Source organism: Meleagris gallopavo, chromosome 2 (genome assembly GCF_905368555.1).
Source record: "Meleagris gallopavo chromosome 2, MGAL_WU_HG_1.1, whole genome shotgun sequence".
Lineage (NCBI taxonomy): Eukaryota > Metazoa > Chordata > Aves > Galliformes > Phasianidae > Meleagris > Meleagris gallopavo.
The window spans coordinates 17,126,899-17,146,185 of record NC_139405.1 but is presented as its reverse complement, the minus strand read 5'-3'; the positions used below and the strand labels follow the sequence as shown (position 1 = coordinate 17,146,185).

The 19,287-nt window shown below is 41.8% G+C and overlaps 1 protein-coding gene across 8 annotated transcripts in view; it reads right to left on the bottom strand.

Moving 5' to 3' along the window:
- Positions 1 to 529: 529 nt before the first annotated feature.
- The window catches only part of LOC100548023 (calpain-8), a 37,857-nt gene continuing 19,099 nt past the window's right edge, over positions 530 to 19,287 (bottom strand). For 2 of the 8 annotated variants that reach the window (XM_085219165.1, XM_003203833.5), the window contains exons 12-21: positions 18,161 to 18,372; positions 17,336 to 17,372; positions 16,793 to 16,858; positions 15,846 to 15,903; positions 15,184 to 15,248; positions 14,165 to 14,233; positions 13,066 to 13,144; positions 12,052 to 12,168; positions 11,399 to 11,457; positions 10,288 to 10,514 (exon numbers count right to left, since the gene is read on the bottom strand). In XM_085219165.1, the coding sequence (XP_085075291.1) occupies positions 10,491 to 10,514; positions 11,399 to 11,457; positions 12,052 to 12,168; positions 13,066 to 13,144; positions 14,165 to 14,233; positions 15,184 to 15,248; positions 15,846 to 15,903; positions 16,793 to 16,858; positions 17,336 to 17,372; positions 18,161 to 18,372 (786 nt within the window). In that variant the 3' untranslated portion in view covers positions 10,288 to 10,490. Of the gene's footprint in view, positions 3,152 to 10,287; positions 10,515 to 10,547; positions 10,936 to 11,398; positions 11,458 to 12,051; positions 12,169 to 13,065; positions 13,145 to 14,164; positions 14,234 to 15,183; positions 15,249 to 15,845; positions 15,904 to 16,792; positions 16,859 to 17,335; positions 17,373 to 18,160; positions 18,373 to 19,287 lie in introns of those variants that run through there. The other 6 variants (XM_085219162.1, XM_085219160.1, XM_085219167.1 and 3 more) reach the window with 5 other exon arrangements.

The window sequence follows — 19,287 nt, the reverse complement described above, 5'->3', positions numbered from 1 at the left end:
CACAGAATTATTTACAAGCACTCAGAAATTAGTTCTAATTTAGAGGTCAGCATCAGCAAAATCAACATCTCGTAGCTTTTGCAACCTGTCCATGTCTGTTTAGAGAGAAAAAGCATTGCATTCAGGATAGGAATGGACATAATACATTCTATATGTATGAAAGAAATAAGGATAATTAGAACGTGATCAATTAAAACGAGAACATTTCAGCAAGGATAAATCAGACTGAGTCAGTCACTCTGGGTTAAGGGAGTTAACACACATGGTGACTTGTGATCCTTGCAGTTCAACTGATGTCCAAAGCTGAAATGCTTTGCATTCGTATTTTTAGAGGTAGCCACAGGCACTGGCATATGTGAGTAAATTCAGCAAGGATATTTTAAGGATTAAAGCATCCTAATCTGAACTGAAAAGAATGAACTGTTTTATTAGCTGCTCTGACCTTTGGAGTCAGACTTATGACTTCAGTGATAACTCACATTTTATCACCTTTTATTCTTCTCACTTCTATAAACTCTGAAAAGCGTGATCCAGATTTTATTCCCCTCCTACATCACCAGGGGAATCGTTTATTGAGTTCACAAACAATTTATACTTTGCAAATTCACTTACAGCAAAGATGGCACCCAGGGTCCATGCTGAAAAAAATTTCAGTGCCTATTTTATTTGGTGTAACCTCAATTCCAGCCCCAAGAAGACCTGGGGGCACTGCTGGATGGCAAGCTGGACATGAGCCAGTAATGCTACCCTCACAGTCCTCTTTGAGCTGAAATGATTCTATGATTCTATGATCAGTTCATCACGGTGATCTGGGTCATATGTTACACCATTAGAGAGAAGTGTATCAACATATTAACTTAGAGCAGAGATGCAGACTGAGCAGTAGTTCAGATCTCAATCAAGTAGATGGGAGAGACGAGCTGTAGAAGAAAAGACAGTAGTTGGAAATAGATGATCTTGGAAGTTCTCTTCCAACCTAAGCCATTCTATAATTCTACAATTCTGGAAAATGGAGATTCCAGGAGAGATGAAATGATTTTTTCTCAAAATCATGCAACACAGAGAGATGAACCTCCCAAGTCCTAGCCTAACATCAGCTATCCTATGCTTTTGCAGCCTGCTTTACTCCATTTACTCTCCTAGAAATTACAATGGTTGGAAAGCCACTGGCAGTGCAATCTGAAGTGCACTGCAGAGAGCAAGTGCCCTGAGGCTTGGGCAGACCTTGCGTCTGCTCTATACTAATGCTAATCAAGCAACGCTGAAAGGCAATTTTTGGATTTCATTGTTTGGCGGTGCTCATGGATGTGGCACCTGGTACACGTCATATCCAATTTGAAAGCAGATCTGTCTCGCAGATCTCGGTCGCTCAAATGGGCAACAGAACAAAACTCAGGCTGAAGCTATGTGCTGCTGTGTTAAAACAGCCAGATGAAAAAGAAGCTTTAGAGCCTGTATAATTATCCTCGCTAAGAAAGGGGTTTACAGATAAAAGCATTTGTCCCTTTGGCCACCTAGATTTTTCCCTTTTGAGACTGATCTCTATCAGGACATCTATTTAAAATTCTAAAGGGTTTTTATTTCATCCCAAAAGTAATTTTCTAGAGCTGCTAGAAAAGAGGATTTACAAAGGAGATATTTTTTTCAGGTGATCTGGGAACTACAGTTATCATTATCATCAGATCTGAAGGTTAGAGCTGTGAGTTGTCCCAGTGCAGTGCTTTTTGAGGGAGGGATAGGGACAGAGCCTAAGATCCAGAGAGGTTTTTCACAATTGCTAAAGATGGAGATTATGTAAAATATTTTTACTGCATATCTTAGTGTCTTCAAGCTGGCACTTTGGAACTTATTTTTATTTTGTAGGAAAGGGTAATTTATCTTGTATAAGTTATCCTCTTCTTTAGGGTAAATTTTACTGGTCAAGCATTTTTCAGCCAATTCAATAACTGGCCAAAACTGGGCACTGAGATGTGATTCACTGTATCTGATCACTTTTCACGCCTTGCCCAGCAACAAGATCCAGCAACAATAAACTCTACCATTTAGTTAATATTCTGTAGAATATGCTAACTTTGATCAGGTTTAAATTTATTTCTTCAGTGTTTTTTTCAGCGTTATATTGAACATTGCTTCTCCTTGGGTGAAGCGGAGGTTTTCAGGGGAGCCCCTAGTAAACCTGTTGGCTAAATAGTCAGGTGTTACGAAATGTGAAAATAAAGGAGGAAAAAATAATAAAATCTACCAAACACTATTATGAAATGTTGGGGTGTTTTCAGTAAGTGTGAGAACAGGGCAAAAAAGAACCAGATTTCAGCTTCTTCTCAGACGTAGAAACCCAAAGTTACAACATTAAAGCACATTGGTGCTGTTGAAAAACCTGGAATTCACTATAGATGTTTAACCTCTGACATGCATATCTGGATGAAACAAAGCACATTACTGTCTGGCCAAAATATTTGGCAGCACTGAGACACAGATTCCTACAGAAACAAAAGCAGATTCCTCGCTCCAGGATTTTGGATTGCTGTCTTTTTGCTGCTTGATTATAATTATTTTTCTGTGCCTGTCCATACTGCTGTGTAGGCCTGCCACAAAGGCTGGAGAGTTGCAGAGGTGTCTGGAGGTGTAAGGCTGCTCAGTTCTGTCAGCATCAGATGGAAATGACTACTTTGGGTGCTGACTGTGCACGATGTTTCAGGAGTATGCCATCTGTTCATTAGGACTTAGTTATGTCTCCAAATTAGATAGCACTCAAGAATGCATAGTCTACCTCCTGGGTGTTGTAGGACCAATAAAACTGTGAATGTGCGCTGTGAACTGCTTCCTCTGGCTGTTCTTTGTATGAGCTCTTCACAAAACCCTTACATCAAGCAGTAAGTGTCTCTGCAGTCATTCCATTGATTTCAATGGCATTGCTCAAGTAGTAACTCAGTGTGAATAAGGGTATCCATCTGGTCCTTGGAGATGTAGCTGCATCAGCTGAAGGATCTGTCGAGCATTCCCCAAGCAGTCTGTGTTCACAGACATAAAAGCTGGCACAGAATTAGGCTGGGGAGAACACTGATAAAGCAACAGCCAGAACAATCCAAGCAATAGATAAAAACCCTGTTACAATCCAAGAGTGGTTCCCCAGGTGTAATTAGGGAGTGCACTGTTATGCAATTAAGAAAATTAATTAGAAGTAAACGTTCAGGGAGTGCAGGTTGAAGACGTCGCAACACAGGCATGTCTAGGTTTGTGTTTTAATTGTGTCTCCAAATGAACTGTATTCCTAGAGTTCTCTACTGACCACTCCAATGGCATGCAGCATAATTTACTACACATATTAGAATATTCCAACCTACCAAAACCAATATCAAAACACACAGTTCACTTTTTGCTCAATACAGCAAACCTCTGTGATCTGACCAGGTTCATTCTAGTTCTAGCTGAACACCCTCAGAAAGGCTTCTATTCTGATTTAGTTGTCTCCATCCATCCATGTAACAATCCTGAGTTTAGGGGTTTCCCTTCCAAGTGTCCTAAGCCAATTATCATTATGTTGCCACCTACTTTTAAACGAAATAAAGGCATCTGGGCGATCCTAATTTTCACACTCTTTTTAAAATTACAGAAATCCCAAAACTGAAGCGTTCATTTGGAGTAAGAAAACCTGAAATGCAAAAATAATACTCCTGACATCTGTAAAAATTTCAGCTGTTCTATGTATAGGAATTTGGAGAAGCAATGTCCTAATTTGAAACTACTTGACTTTTTAAGACATGTCCTGTGTGTGGCACTTACAAAATGTATCTTGTCTTCAGATATGTACCTCCTCCCCCCCCCCCCCCCCCGACAACAGGACATCACCATTATGCAGTTCCATTACATTCCAAAATGGTATAGCCCTTATTTTGGGGTTCAGACCTCAGGCTACACAGATCTATAGAGAGGCTTTAACCCCAAAGGGGCTCCCTTTGGCTTTCTATTTTTCTGGTATTTGAGTATTTGCATTTGTTTAGTGCAGTGGTGTAGCTTCCAAAGGAGTGGAGAGGAGCCTCCCCTCCAAGACCACCACAGGGCAAGGTGGTAGAGCCTATCCTGGGGACAGGAGATGCTGATTTGTATCACCTGCAGAAAAAAAAGGTTTGAAACAGAGCTTCTTGCATCCATCCTACTCAAGGGCTTAAACCATTACATCACCAAGGTTGAGGAGACAGTGTGTGTGGCAGGGAAACAAGTTCCCCATAGACGCATTTCAGATGGAAGCAGTGCTATCACTGTATTTCAGAAGGAACTGGATCCTCCTGATGTGCTGCAGACATACTGTGATTTGCCTCTGGGACTGAGCACTTCAGAGGACTTCTTTATAGAAAAACACCCTTTACTTGGAACCTGGTTGTCTGAGCTAGATGCCAAAAACTGTCAAAACTAAAATATTTCTGCACATGTAAAGGAATGCAGCACCTCTGAGCTGAGGCATCCCCACACGGGTGGCAACAGGACACAGGCAAGTCTGACCTCTGAGGCTCTCAGTCAGGTTCTAAATTCAGGTGGTGGCAGTTTGAGTGAGTACAGCAAAGATGCCCTGCCCTGGAAGTCGCTAGTGAAAAGTAGAGCAGAACATCAGACTTCTCAGTCTGAAGGCTGAATCTGTCTGCTAATTGGCAGAATAAAAGGAAATCCTTGGTGTGACCCACACCGGTATTAAAATCCCAATTTTCCCCTTTACTGATGTTACCATATGAGGCAGGATGTGACCTGCGAAGTTTCTTTTCTCTCTTCATGAAGCTTCTTTATTGTTCGTGCACTTGTCAGCCTGGGCACTAAAATTCAGTTAGATAATTCCTCCTTCAAGCTCTCATGCACCAGACCAGCATGTCTGAAATTCAAACATTATCAGTCCCTGTAAAAACATGCACCAAAAAATTCCAACCCAAAAGCAAGATGAGTTCCAATTAAAATAACTTGTAGAATGCTGGCACTCTCTGCTGGAATCAACTGCACGCTCGTTGTTATTAAGTTCACAACTGCTGCTTCAGAGAGTGTGTTCTCTCAGGACTTTCACTGAAGATGTTTTACAAATTAGAGACCAGATTGCTCCTTTGTCATTTCCTCATGTTCCTTTAACCTTCTTTCTTCTGTTTCATTAATTCCTTCCTCATTCTTTCTGAAACTGAGCATATTTTCCTGCTTTCTTGCATATACAGCTCCCATTTCTCAGCCAAGTCTTCCCCAGAAGCAACCACACAACACAATGTCCTTCTACATGAGACAGAGGTTCCCACCAGGGGACCAGGGAAGGAGAAGACCCCACCATATCTGCGCTGGTTCACTTAGCCTCGCTCCAGCACTGAATGAGAACAGCCTTCTGTTGGATGCACACTGCATTTCTTCATTCTGACTCACCAAATATTAATGGACTAGGATGGGGAGCTTCTAAAATACAATTTACTATAAACTGTATCAGACACAAAGCCTCTTAAAATACTGAGGGTTCCTACCTAATTTGGCATGTGCACTGGGTAAATTACACAGCAGTCCAAAGTTATGATTACAGCCCGTGAAAACATACACGACTTTGCAAATACATGCAAGCTTAGTGACTGTGCCAGGTGTCTTGCTGATATCAAGTCTCAAATAAAAGGTTTTCTTTCCCGGTCAAGCCTACCCTTACGGCATTTGAAATGGATCATCATGGAATCAGTAAGGCTGAAAAGACCTCTGAGATCACCATGTTCAACCATCATCATGCCCATTAGCCCATGCCTCTCAGTACCACATCTCCATGGTTCTCGAACCATCACTTCCAGGGATGGTGACTACCACCTCCCTCGGCAGCCTGTGCCAGTTTTTCCTAATATCCAAACTGAACCTACCCTGGATCAGTTTAAGACCGTTCCCTCTTATCCTGTCTCTGTTATTGAAGATAAGAGGCCAAGTCCACCTCATCACAACCTCCTTTCAGGCAGTTGTAGAGCACAACAACGTCTCTCCCGAGCCTCCTCTTCTCCAGACTGAACAATCCCAGTTCCCTCAGCTGCTCTCCTTAATACTTGTGCCCAGATCCTTCACAGATTCATTGCCCTACACTGGACATGCTGAAGTCATGCAAAGACAGTAAGACACACAAGTGAAAATCTCTGGAAATCCTAAATCCTGTGATATCTGTAGCTAGGCTACACCAAAAGGATTCCCTTTATTAATAAAGAAGGCAATGATGATTTTATAGCTAAAACAATATCACAATGCCACATTCTATTTTCTTTTTCTTCCAGCTGGCCAAGAAGTAGCCTGACATCTCTGGGGTTACAGGTAACAGGAGAATGGGTTCCTGGTGATAGATCAGCTGCTTTGCTTTTGTGCCTAAGTGGAGGCCCTCAGTGGGGCCGAAGCTGCTTATTTTCTCTGCATAGTCTGTGCCACTGCCAAGGCAGGGCCATCCCTAGGGGAAGTTTAGTGCTGTCCCCATGGAGCTACAGGGCTGAGTAAAGAAACAGAAAAAACAGGTATGAATTTAGGTGAATTAGGTATGAATTAGGCAGCACTGGTAAATTTTGGCAAAACTCTAGAAAAGATTACCATGTCCCACTCCACAACCCAACTGATAGGCCAGGTTGTCTGGAGCTCCTTCCTCCTCATCATTGTTTTAAAGAAAAGAGAGGAATGCTAGAACATTTTACCACATCAGCCAAACTGAGGCATACAATGGAGATACAAATGTGACTGTCTGTGTAGTTAGGAGAATAAGAGAGAGGATATAAAAAGTGGTGTGGGAAAGTAAAGACAACTGAAATGCTGTAAGATGAAATAAGAAGTTCCTCACTGTTGCCTTTACAGGAAGATCCAGACCATTTAAACTAGTCTAGGCAACCAAGGTTGCTTGAGGGATCATGCTGAGAAGTAGAACAGCTAGTTTGGACTTCAAGAAAGCATCATTGCTTTTTTTTTTTTTTTTCCTTTGTATGAATAGGAGCTGAGTTAGAAGAAATACATGAATCATCCCTTGAGCTCGCGATGGAGTTTTCACACATTTAGAGCTGAGTGAATAGATTAAAACAAGTAATGTCTGCAGAGTTTTCCAAATAAGAGAAGAGCACTTGATTTTCTGAGTCAGCCCAGTGTCTGAAGAAGAAAATGCACGTGTCTTCTTTCCTGAAAGCAAGAGCCAAGGAAGAAACACTTTCCTGCAGTTCCTGGCATCACTCTGCTCCTATACTGCTGAAAGCTGACTCATTCTGCTTCTCCCTGGATGTTTTCCCACCACTTGCTCAGGTGCTTCTTTCGTCCACCTCCCAGGACTGTTCCTACAGATTATTTTCTATGCAATAATCTTACTCTGGTATGCCCGTCCCTCACAGGAAACACACCGGCCAGCCCTACTGCCCATCCCCACAAGTGGTTTGTGTCGACGGGAGCCTGTATTTCAGGTGAGAGCTTCAACAAGACTTTCAAAGACAGAGGAAGGAGTTAATGAATGGCCAACACTAACAACTGGAATAATTTGCTCTATTAAAGGAAGAGAGGATTTTATGCTGTACGTGCCAGTTATACAGAGAGAGACAGACACCATGGCAACAAGCTTGTCAGGCAGCAGCAGGGCACTACTTTAAGATTAACTATCACTGGGGACATCATTAGTGGTGGAGAAACTTCAAAAGCTTTGGTACGCGGGTTCCTTTCGCACCCACAATCTCACTTGCTTTTATGAACTTCATTTGAATTTTCAGCCCATAAGCTTAAGCTGGGATAACAACAACAGCAGGCTGGGATTTTGGATGCATCCTCAATAAGATGGAAAGGAAAAACATGCTCACAGTATCTCAGCACTTCCAGGCCTGCCAGCTTGTCTGAGCTGTATGGAAATGAAGAACCAACACACAGCATTGAGTCAGGTTCAGTGGGATTGTCTGAAGTGAAGGAATGAAAAGGAGCTTGAAGAGGAGCACACCTTCTGTGCCTACTCACGAGCCATGAATCTGATCATTAGCCTGCAGTGATGCCAAAGTAGAGATCCTTCTGCAAATCTCCCATTCTGAGAGGATGAGCAGGTGGCAGAAAGCTGCATAGATGAGGTTGATTCTTTTTATACTTCTAGCTCAAAGGCAGAATCCCAAATCACAGTGATTGCTTTGCACCTCATGCAGATATTTATGCTGGTGCAAAGCTGGTGTCAGAATCTAATGTAGTAGGAGTTATGTTCATGGGAAGTTCTTCTGTAAACAAGCACAAGACAATTAAAATCAGTCGAATGTGAATCACATTTTAAGGAACAATACAGAGAACTCTAGTTTTCAACTCACTAGGCTGCAGTGCAGCTGAAAACATTTCTACAGCAAAGTAAAGACAGACAGGAAAGCTTTGAGGAGCCATTGCAGAGTGTCTGTGGGAATCTCCTTTCCCCTACTTCATTTGTAAAGTGCTGATCATGCCATTTAGCAAGGTTTTCATAGTGACAGGGAATTCATCACAAATTCATGAGCCTTTGTGACTTGCCTGCATTATAATTCCCCATGATAGACCCACTCAAATCTAGCAGGAGCCAGTGATGCTTCACAGCTCTGATAAGGAAGAATGGCCAAGAAGCAAGGTACAAGAGTACAGGGAGTCTGGATACCCCAGCCCTGACTCAGCCCACCAAAGCCCACTGCAGTCACCAGAGCTGCTGTGAGCATTTCAGCCAACAGCATTACAGCTCCATCAAGACAAACTAGCAGAGCTGATGAACACAGACATTTGTTCATCTTACAGCGTGAGGGAAATAATGGGACTTTAATCATCTTTCTGCAAATGCACTGAGTGAAAAACAGACGTGTGTTCAATCCAAAAAAAGGCTTATTTTTTAGCAGTTGGTGTCCAGGATTCAAGTCCTGTCCTCAAAGAACAAATGAAAGAGGAGGTGGCTCCTCTGGAGCTGCCTGCTTCCCAAAGATAAAGGAAGATGGAATGCAACACTATGCCCATGCAGCACAAGGTGAGAGTCACTGAGATAACTGTGAGAATTATTGTGGTGCGGGCACCTTGTTTGATGTAAGGGGAGAAGAACCGGGAGCATGCGGTGGATTTCTGTGTATGTATGAGTTTTCCCAATTCTGTTGAGAAAGGCCTCTCTGCGATCGTAATTGGAATGAGCTCATGAATAGTGCATGTGAGCAGAAAGCAAATCCAAAGCTGCAAGCTGTTAGCTCACTCTGCTGCATGGTGAGTAAGGAGACGTGTTGCATACTCAAGATATAGGGCAGGGAAAGACATGTTCATCTTATCAAACAGGCAGAGCACTCACTAGAAAATTCCCAAGGTTTTTGAGACCCAGCTTGCCCTGGTAGCTCAGCCTTTCAGGCAGCTGGAGGTACCTAGATACTCATTGTAGGTCGGGAGGCAAATGTCTACCGCAAGAAAGTGGTGGTGACCCAAGGCAGCTATGTGTATGTCATTATCAGTGATATATGGACAATGACAGCAGGGGAAAACTTACAGTTCTCTACTGGCTGATTTTACTCTGTGTTCTGAACTGGAAGGTACTTATTTCTCTTTAGTGAATACCATTTATTAGGAAGGTAGAGTGAAATACTGCAAAAGGACACGTGGTTGCAGCCAGTACCAACAAGAGATGCTAGTAGATGTCAAAGTGAGGCTTGGGGGCTGTGATGAGGCATGTATTCCTGCTTGAAGAAAAAGGAACAAGTCAGTGTGAAGAGAGTCCTCTCTCAAACACAGCTCTGGGGAGAGATGGAGGCAGAGCCTCGGTCCCATGTCTGCCCTAGGGACACAGGCTTGCGTGCCTGCAGCTTCCTGGAAGTGTCAAACAGATGTCTGTTCTGTTAGATCATTACTGGAATTTACAGAAATATTTTCTGTGTGCTATATGTCTGCAAGGTTAACTTGCCTGCATTGCTGTGTTATTACTTGCTCTTTGTAATATCCCAAAATTAAATGCAGAAGTATTTTTTTAAAGGATGTGTTAGAAGACTTTATGAACTGTTATTCAGTAACTGTATGCTTCTTCTGTGAATCATGTGCCACATCAGTGCATCCCTCATACACCCAAGCTCCACAACCCCTTACATACGCGTTATATTCCTCCCCTAGTGCTTGTCTTTATGAGCTTCTGTGCTCCCATCACTCATCTCCAATAACTGCAGACCCCACCTTTAGGCATCAAAATATGCCTATGGACAAGAATTGACAGGAGACAACTTCACCTGAAGTAACAAGTCAGACCTTCCCCAACCCATCGCTGCTAAGTCAGAATTTGTGACAGTTCAGCATGATACATAAAAATACTCTTTGGGAAGAAGTAATGGAATGTAAGTTTAGCCTTGTTTGTTTTATTTCTTTGGGGTCTTCTTCAAGAGTATATTTACCTTCTAACTGACAGGAAATCACTTATCATGGGCTAAAATAACTTGCCAGTAATAAAAACAAGTTTCTCTCTCTGCTTTCTGTAGCAGGGAGATGCTGAAGGATTGATTCCACATTCGGAGCTCTCTGCTGAATTCATTGATCTCAGCTCAAACCAGTGTGCAGCACAGCCACTGTGGGAGAGGCAGAACAAGAAGTCAGACAATCTGTGAGGCTCACGGTGTGCCACCAGGCACTGCACAACAGCTCCAGAAGAGCAGGCTTGGAAAGGCCACAACTGTGTTGTAATCTGCTCCATGTAAAGCATCCATCTGCTGTCAAACTTTGGGGAAATTCGTTGCCTGGATTGACTTCAGACATTGCAAGCAGGGCCTCTTTTGAGGCATGACCTATTCTCCAGGGTAAACTGCATGGTCTTTGAAAAACAGTAGATTTAGCAATGTATACTTTCAGCTAGATTTAACTATCTGTGACTGAAGGTCACAGGGACTCATAGCATCTTCCTCCCTTTGAGCCAGTCTTCAGCAGTAAGGACTAATTGGATGGACCTCTTGGGGCCCCTTCCAGCTCTGTTTCCTGAGATATATTTGTATCCTGCAAGGGGAAGGCTCAAGCTGATTGCTTCTATTAGTTTCTACAGGAGAAATTTGCATTAAAAACAATAGGGAAAAAAGAGACCTGGCATCTAGAAAGGTCTCTTCTAATTCTGGCATGTTGTTCAGTTCATTCTCTGCCAGAAAACAACATTTTCCTGCTGTGTGTTTTCTAATGAAATGACCACTGCCCTCCAAAAGTAGGCAGTGAAACTCACTGTGTAAGCATCTTCTCAAGTAACCTTAGTATTTTGAATATATCTTTACTTTTTACTCATATTGGATAAATATTCATTTTACTAATTTGGACATGCCTTCTGAGCTGACGATCTTTGCCACAAAAACAAAGTTTTCCTTTGAATCACTGTTGCATTTACTATTTGTAGGAGCGATTCTAGAGAAAATAATTATGCAGTCCATTACTGTAGCTTAGCCACATAGTATGTTAATCTGACCAGCCTCACCTCTGCTAAGGAAAGCTGAACAACTCCACTCTTCTCTTTATCTAGGAGATGAAACACTTCTGCAAAGTAGAAAAGAGTTAAAAAAAAAAAAAAATCAGACGTAAACCAGGGAGTTTGGCAAGTCAGACAAAATGTAGAGGACTGGCCTTTTGCCATGATCTAATGGAAATCTAGACTGGTTCTGTGGGAGCATACTGCAGCTGTTCTTCTTTCCTCTTACAAGCGATTTGTAGGTTGCTTCGTGGGGCAGAATAGTTACATCTATAGTAGCAAACTGAGAGTTGGCAGCAGGAGAGCTACAGCATCCAATGCAATAGTATCTGATCTGATATGGCAACAAAGCTGTAAATCAGGCCTGAGTAAGTACCCAAAGGGATAAATGGCACAATTTAGATGGTACAAGTTGGTGGCCAGAGCACTGAACATAGAGTGCAGATAGCTGTAAAGAAGAGGAGTACCCTCACGCTCTACGGTCATTCAGACAGAAGGCATTTGCTACTCCTCTTCTGATTTCTCAAAGAGACACATTTTTTGTGACACTCTCCCATTTCCAAGCAATCTGCTACATTCACAGTTAAAATTAGACACCAAATATTTAGTGGCACCCCAACATTTTCAGGAATTCCCCTTGACTCATAAACAGAGGCACTTACTGAACAAGGTCTCTAAGCGGATCATGCAGGCCACAAAACCGTCAAAATCAATGGTCATCTTGCTGCAGGCATAGCGGATGGCAATGCTCTGCTGCACCTGGTTGTTGAGCACAAAACCTGAAGGCATGGGAAGTACACAAATCATTGACACAGCTGTTACTAAGCTGTCTTTCACGTGACTTATCCATGGACTGCTGCATCTGTGAGCAGAGCCAGATGAAGGATGGAAGATGCTTCCTCCCAAAAGGTCTACTGGATTCCATCACCCACCTCTGCTGTGGGTCTCTTCCAAAATACATTGCTCTGGGTGAAGAGGGGCATGATGTTCTCCCATAGCATTTTGTCAGACTGCATATTTCTCATAGTTTCACAACATAAGCAATCCTATATTCCCCAGATAAATCCCTAATTAGCGAGTCTTGGCACTGCAGCTGAAAAACAGCAATTGCAGTAGAGCCAATTTCTCACGTAACATGCTGGCCTGTATTCAGATCTGTATCAGTGCTATTTCTGCCTCTGGATCATTCACATAGACTCCACCAAGAAGAAGAGAAAAACAGTGCTCCCGTAGATAGGCCTGAGCTGGCAAGCACTGTTCCAAAAGTGAATAGCACACCGCAGACAGGATCTGGTTGGGGACTGTCTGGATCAGTTTTGCACCTTCTCCACTGTAGAGATCAGTGGTAGAAGGAAATCTAGGAAAATGAAAGTTTGGACAGAACTCTGAAGGGGAACAATTAGATTAGGAAATAATGAGGACAGAAATATAGCAAGTAATAATCAGATGGATAAGCAATAGCCACAGCATGGACAATAATGCCAGTGTTTCTGAATGCAGAACAGATAAGTTTTGATGTATATAACAGCATAAAGGACTACCAGGACAGAAGAACAGCACTTGCAATGCTCTGATTTAGGAGATGGGAGGAACCAAAGCCATGAAAAGTCCCTACTGCACTCCTGGTGCTTTTTAGTGGAGAACTGCACCGGTCCAGTGGCAACCCCAAGGCTTACCTGCCTCGCTGAGAGCATTTCGCATCTCATGGGAGTCAATGGTACCTGAGTAGTCTCTGTCCACCTTCCTATAGATTGCCTGCAGCAGAGGAAAGGGGGAATGTGGGAACTCTTAAGTTACGTGCACACAACCTACAACCTCAGGCTTCTGATGGCTGGGATACACTGCCCCTAGCAGCCAAAGCTCTTTGAAATATTAATGAACAAGGGAAGTCTTTCAAGTAGCTACTGGCAAGCAGGGCAGACTGGGAGACACATTCCCATGGGCTGGCAGTTTGCCTGCTTCCATGTTACGTGGCGGCAGACAGGCCACTGAGGAAAATATCCTATCACTTGGTAAATACTGCAACAGATAAAGTCCATTTTTCTTAATATTTCAGACAAGATGACAGATGCTTCCTACTGCCAGCAGGTTTATTATCCAGAATTTGAAATCACCCAGACCTACAGCACAGACTGGAATCGGCTCTCAGGGCTGCTCTGCCAACGGCAGCCCCGGCATGGAGGAGAGCTCTCCTCATGGACCTCTGGGACAGATGCTCTGAGCTGACCAGCATCAATCAGGTAGCAGCAGACTTCCATGAAAGGGATGTTATCTAACAAAGCAGGTACAGATTTGACCTTACTTTAGTCTGCTTGATTCTGGGTGAACTTCTTGGGATATTATATCTTCTGTCAGAAAAAAAATAATTCAGCATGTGTATAGAACTTAATAATACAAAGATAGGTTTTTGATAGGCCCTAAAAATATGTTTTTTCTGCATACTGTTGCTCAGCTGGCAAAGTAGCATACCTCAGCAGTGAAGAAATGAGCTCATATGAGCTTTAATACAACAGGCAGCAGAGAGAGCTGCCTTTGCCAACAACAAAAAGGAGTTAATCTGGTTTTCCAGGTTTTGCAAATTATGGGAATGGTGGGGCTAAGATGAAAAAGGATCTGCTTGTGCCCTTGTAAATCAGAGATGCTTCTTTGGCCCTGGAACAAACTCCAACTATACAAGAAGGAAATCTTCCATGAGTATCTTGACCCCTCCCATATTTCTGGATCTTTACTTTAGAGCTGTGAGAGAAGGAGAGACACTCAGAAATATTACATTACCAAATACATCTGAATCTTCATCCAAAGTGTCTTGAATTCTATAAGCCCCAAGGAGCCAGTCCCATTAGTCTTGGAATGTTAAGTAGTGATTCAAAAATCAGAATTCCTCTATCCTTACCAAAACTGGAGAGCAACCAGTGATTAAAAATAGTTCATCCAACACAGTACAGTCTTAATGCAATATAAGTTTTCATTCATAATACATCTCCATCTCACACAGACATGCCCACAGCTTTATTTTTGCTTAGCTAAATGTATGCCAAGAATTTCCAGGATATCTGCAGACTTGAGGAATGGTATATGGGATTGCTGAATACACTATTTTGTGCAGTTAAGAGCAGGTCGAATTCTTTTGGGAAAAAAATGACTGGCCTTGTGGTGGACAAGTGTTAGAAACCAGAGGAAGGAAGTGTAAGTGAACACATGCTGTGACCTCAGCATGACTATGTCATGAGACCAACACTCAGTGTTGACAGTGTTGACAGTGCAACCCTGTCAACATGGCTCTTGGCCCTACTACTTCCCCCTTGCATCAAGGTAATGCTAGCCAGAAGAGCTGACTACTTTCCCTTCGCTATGCAAAGCTCATCAGCTCCCACATGTCCTACAAGTTATACAGAATTGGGAAGGCCCTCCAGTCTGTCTCTGCTGCTTTGAGCTCGGTGTTCTATGAGCGGTACCTGATTTAGAGATGGAAGCTGAGCTGTGCTTAAAATCTGCCTCGTGCCAAGCATGCTGTGCATGCACTTGAGACTGCGCTGGTGGTGTGTCCAGGCAGAACGTTCCTGCTTCTCTTCCCTGCTATTTTTAGGGGAAGGTTTAAGCAAGGAGAGATAAAGAACAGGTGAGAGATCAGCTGACAATGAAATGATTCAGGTTTCTGCCATTCTAAGCTGATAGAGGAGCTTGGCTGAACTTTATGTGCCAGGACAACAGAAACGTAACCTTAGCCTTATCTCATCAAGAAGTTTTGCAAAGGAGTTCCAGAAACTTTAAAGGTGATGACATCCAAAGGATACGTCTAAAAGGCTGATCATCTCCCTGCAAGTGTTAATATTGAATCCATCACTTCTTATATCTTTTCCTGGACAAAAGAGAAGAAAAAGTCAAAGTCAGAAATACTTCTTAGACAAAAATTCTTTTCTGCAGACCATGCTGGAGTTGCTATTTGCCTTAAAATCTTGCCAGCAAAGCAAATGCTCTGCCATTTCTTCCACCATTTCCTTCCAGCTGATTAACATGGCTTTTTTAAGGCAGGAGTGTTAAAAGGGAATGCTCTGGATTTTGGGAGTGGTGAGCCTCTTTCTGTCTACAGAAGGTATACAGCAAAATAAAAATATTTTCCTACAGTGAAAGCAGATGGAGTGCTCCTGCAACCAGGCTGACCACCAGTGGTCCTTCTGAGAGGGCAGAAAGAACATGGTGCCTCTGCAGGACAGTAGCAAGCAGCTCTTGGAAGTGGACTACTTCATAGTAGAGGTTGAAAAAGCCAGGAGAAATTCAGCTGGGACAAAACTTCATTTTTTCCATCACCCTTAGCTGACAAAGCTGGGTTTTGTCAGCACAGATCCTACTTGTGTGCTGAGAGATTGATGTGCAGATGTTAGTCTGGACCAAAGGGCAACTTTATGCCTCATCATTTCTGAGCTGCATTCAGTGAGAATCAAATAATGGTACTTACTCTTTGCCAAAACCCTATTTAGAATAGTTTGAAGTTCAGTCGCAGTCACTTCACAGTCCTGGACAGAAAACATGTTTAAAATGTTAAGATAAAAAGCATTTGAAGCACTGTCACCCTACTCTAGGCAAAATCTTTGATTTTTTTTCTAACACTACATTTACCTGCTGACATCACATGAAGGAGATCCTCAGAAACCATGAATATTTCCTAGCATTTCAGGTGGGAAACAAGTGGTTTGTTAGGTGCCATAGGGATGTGGCCCAGTAAAAGTTAACTTTTTATCAGATTTGACTGTGTGGGATCATTGCTCTTGTTCCTTTTTCAGCTAAAAAGATTCAGGAGAGCATTTGAGATTTTTTAAGCTTATGGATACTGCAGCCAAACAATACTAAAATTCCCATCTCAGAACTCACAAATGCTTTTCTAACTAAGAAGTTGTTTTCCCCATCAACTGCCACTGGCCACCTGTTCATTAAGAGCACATCTGAAGAGGCAGCCACAGGCTGGCACAGCAGGTTTTGTAGATACAAAAATACAATAACAGAGAGAAAGTTCAGCCATCAGCTTTCTGATTCCTGGGGCTTTTAAACAAAAAGGAAGCAATTGAACAAATAGCCAATTGTTGGAATTATATGCTAACTCCACAGGCAATTTATTTCACCATGGAATAATATTTTCATAGTCCTTACTCCCATCACCCATATTTTCAAAGTCATTCCATAGCTAGTACTGCTGAGTGAACAAATCACATTTTGCACCAATAAGAGGAAAAATGTAGTAGAACTGTTCTATTGTAAAATAAATTGAATTGAAGCAGTGAGTTAATAAAAGGGGAGAACTGCCTGTTTTTTGAAGACCAGACAGAAAGAGGAATTGGCAGGCCAAATATTTGCATAATCATAACAGCTAGAGGTCCCATTTTTTTCCTTTCATTTTAATCCACTTACCTCTCCAGAGAGCTTTTGAAATAGAGTCTTGAACTCATCATCTATATCTTTGTTATCAACATGAGGCTAGAGGAAAGAGATGACCAAGATTGTGGTTTACAATATGGTTCTTAAAAGGGAGACATGGATATCATAAAGGAGCTTAACGATGGATGGGTTAGAGAAAGGGAACAAGAGAGCTTGTTCTACATAAATATCAAGACAGAAGCATTTCTTAAATCCTTAGATCACTCAGTGCCCTCCCCATCTTCTACCTATACTGGATGGAAGGCTGGTTTCATGTGTTTCGACCAAGTCTGGGTGTGTGCAGTTTTTGTGCCACATGAGCCCAGGTACATGAAAATGCATGTAAAACTAAACCATAGAGGCAAGTGAAGAATCTCTGTAACCAAACTCCATTTTTCCTGAGCACAAAGTACATAGTAGATGTTTACCTACCATGATCTCAGCCCAGTAGAGAAATAAAAATCCCACATCTGTTTTTCCCCACTATGCTAAAGAAAAGTCTATTACAAAAAAAGTCTGTCCAGTTAAGGTGTTTACCTCATATGGTTTTGCAGCCACCATATCACCAATCATCCTAAGAAAAACAAACAAACAAATAAATGAAATAACCAGAAATTATGACTCTACTTCTTGCATTTCAAATCATCAGGAAAACAGGCTTTTCCAATATAAAGTGTTACTAAATGCACAGAACAAGTCTCCATTTCCCTGTTTCCGATGTTTCCCATCCCTCTTCTGTCTGTCCAACTTTGCCAATTTTTGCTTTGGGAAATCCAACCTTCTTGTTGTTGTCTTTATCCAGATTCAGTGATTTCAGATTTCATTCAGTGGCTGCTGTTGATACAATTGTTTTTAAAACTATCATTTTACTTTCATAGAATCATAGAATGGCCTGGGATGGAAAGGACTTCAAAGCTCATCTAGTTTCAACCCCCCCCGCCACGGGCAGGGTCGTCAATGACCAGACCAGACTGCCCAGAGCCATATCCAGCCTGGCTTTGAATGCATCCAGGGATGGGGCATCCACAAACTCCTTGGGCAACCTGTTCCAGTGCATCAGAACCTTTCTTTGCATCCTTTAATTATGGGAACTTCTGCTACATCTCGTGGACTTGAGGGATCTAGTTACCACTTCAGTACTTGCCAGAGGCCACTTGAAGAGCCAGATCTTTGTAACATGAATGCGTGTGCCACATATGGTAGAATCTTCACTGTGGAAGAAAACAGGTCCTAGAAATCAGCCTATTTTGCTGATAAATTGCCGGTAGATAAAGCATAGACCTTTACCTTTATGGGTCTCTTCAGCAGAAGAGAAAGAAGTATCTTTCTTCTTTAGATATTCTTTAGATAGAAGATACTCACTGAGTTTTAACCTTTTTCTCAGAAAAAACTCGAAGGCAGAACTCTCCATTTTTGTAAGGCTCAAATGTGGATGGCACAATGAGGTACTCTCCTTTGGGCAATTTAATGCGGCTGGAGACTTCACGCAGGTTGATGTAAGTCTCAGACCGGGCTATTGGTTGGTTCCTTGTGAAGAAAGCACGGTTCAGATGGATGTCTTTGTTGTTTTCCAGCTGTCGGAAACATGTTTTTGTTAGAAACCTTTTGACAATTCATTGGCAAGCCAGCCATCCTATTTAAATTTCAGTGATTAAAATCCATCTCAAGTTTTTCTTAGCACAAAATAATAAATCTGTGAGTGATGGCATAAGAGGTAACCACCAGGGTTATGTCATGTGAAACAGTCAGGCAGGTAATTAGGAGAAAGTACCCTTCTCTATAAATATTATTTTTTCACATGCCTCTTTACAATGTGTGGTATAGAATAACTAAAAAGAACATAATGTGTACTCTGGTCAAACTATTACCTACTCAAGTTGTCCATGTAATGAATATTTTTTGCTCTCATACTCTACTCATGAACAAATTTAAATTTCAGAATTTCAGAATGCCTTTCAGCAATTGATGGTGTGAGATAGACCTCCTAATTGCACAGGAGTTACAGTTTCTGATTTCTTTAGACACACAGAAGAGAATAGCAAACAGAACAAAGTGGTAGAAGGTAAGAACAGAAGGGTAAGACTTACAGAGCCAAATTAGATGATTAAAGCAATTTCTGTTAGTAATACTAAAGGTGTTCCTTTGGAATATGGCAAAAATTGTACTTAATTTTTCTGTAATACCAATATGTTATTAAATGTGAAATGTAGTATAGCTTGTAAAACAAAATACTGATATAACATAAACAGCGATGTATGAATAACATCTCTTCTTTAAATCTCCTTTTTGTGACTTTTGCTTTATAGAGATATCTTTCAAAAATTATGATTCAGTGATCCACAATAACTGCTAAATAGTTGACACAAGGTGTGGAACATTGGATGCAGATAAGACTTCTGTCTAAGATCAGAACATAAAATTATGTTATCAAAAACCTTAAAATAATTCAGTATTTTTGTCATAAACTGTAGAATAAAATGCTTTTTTTC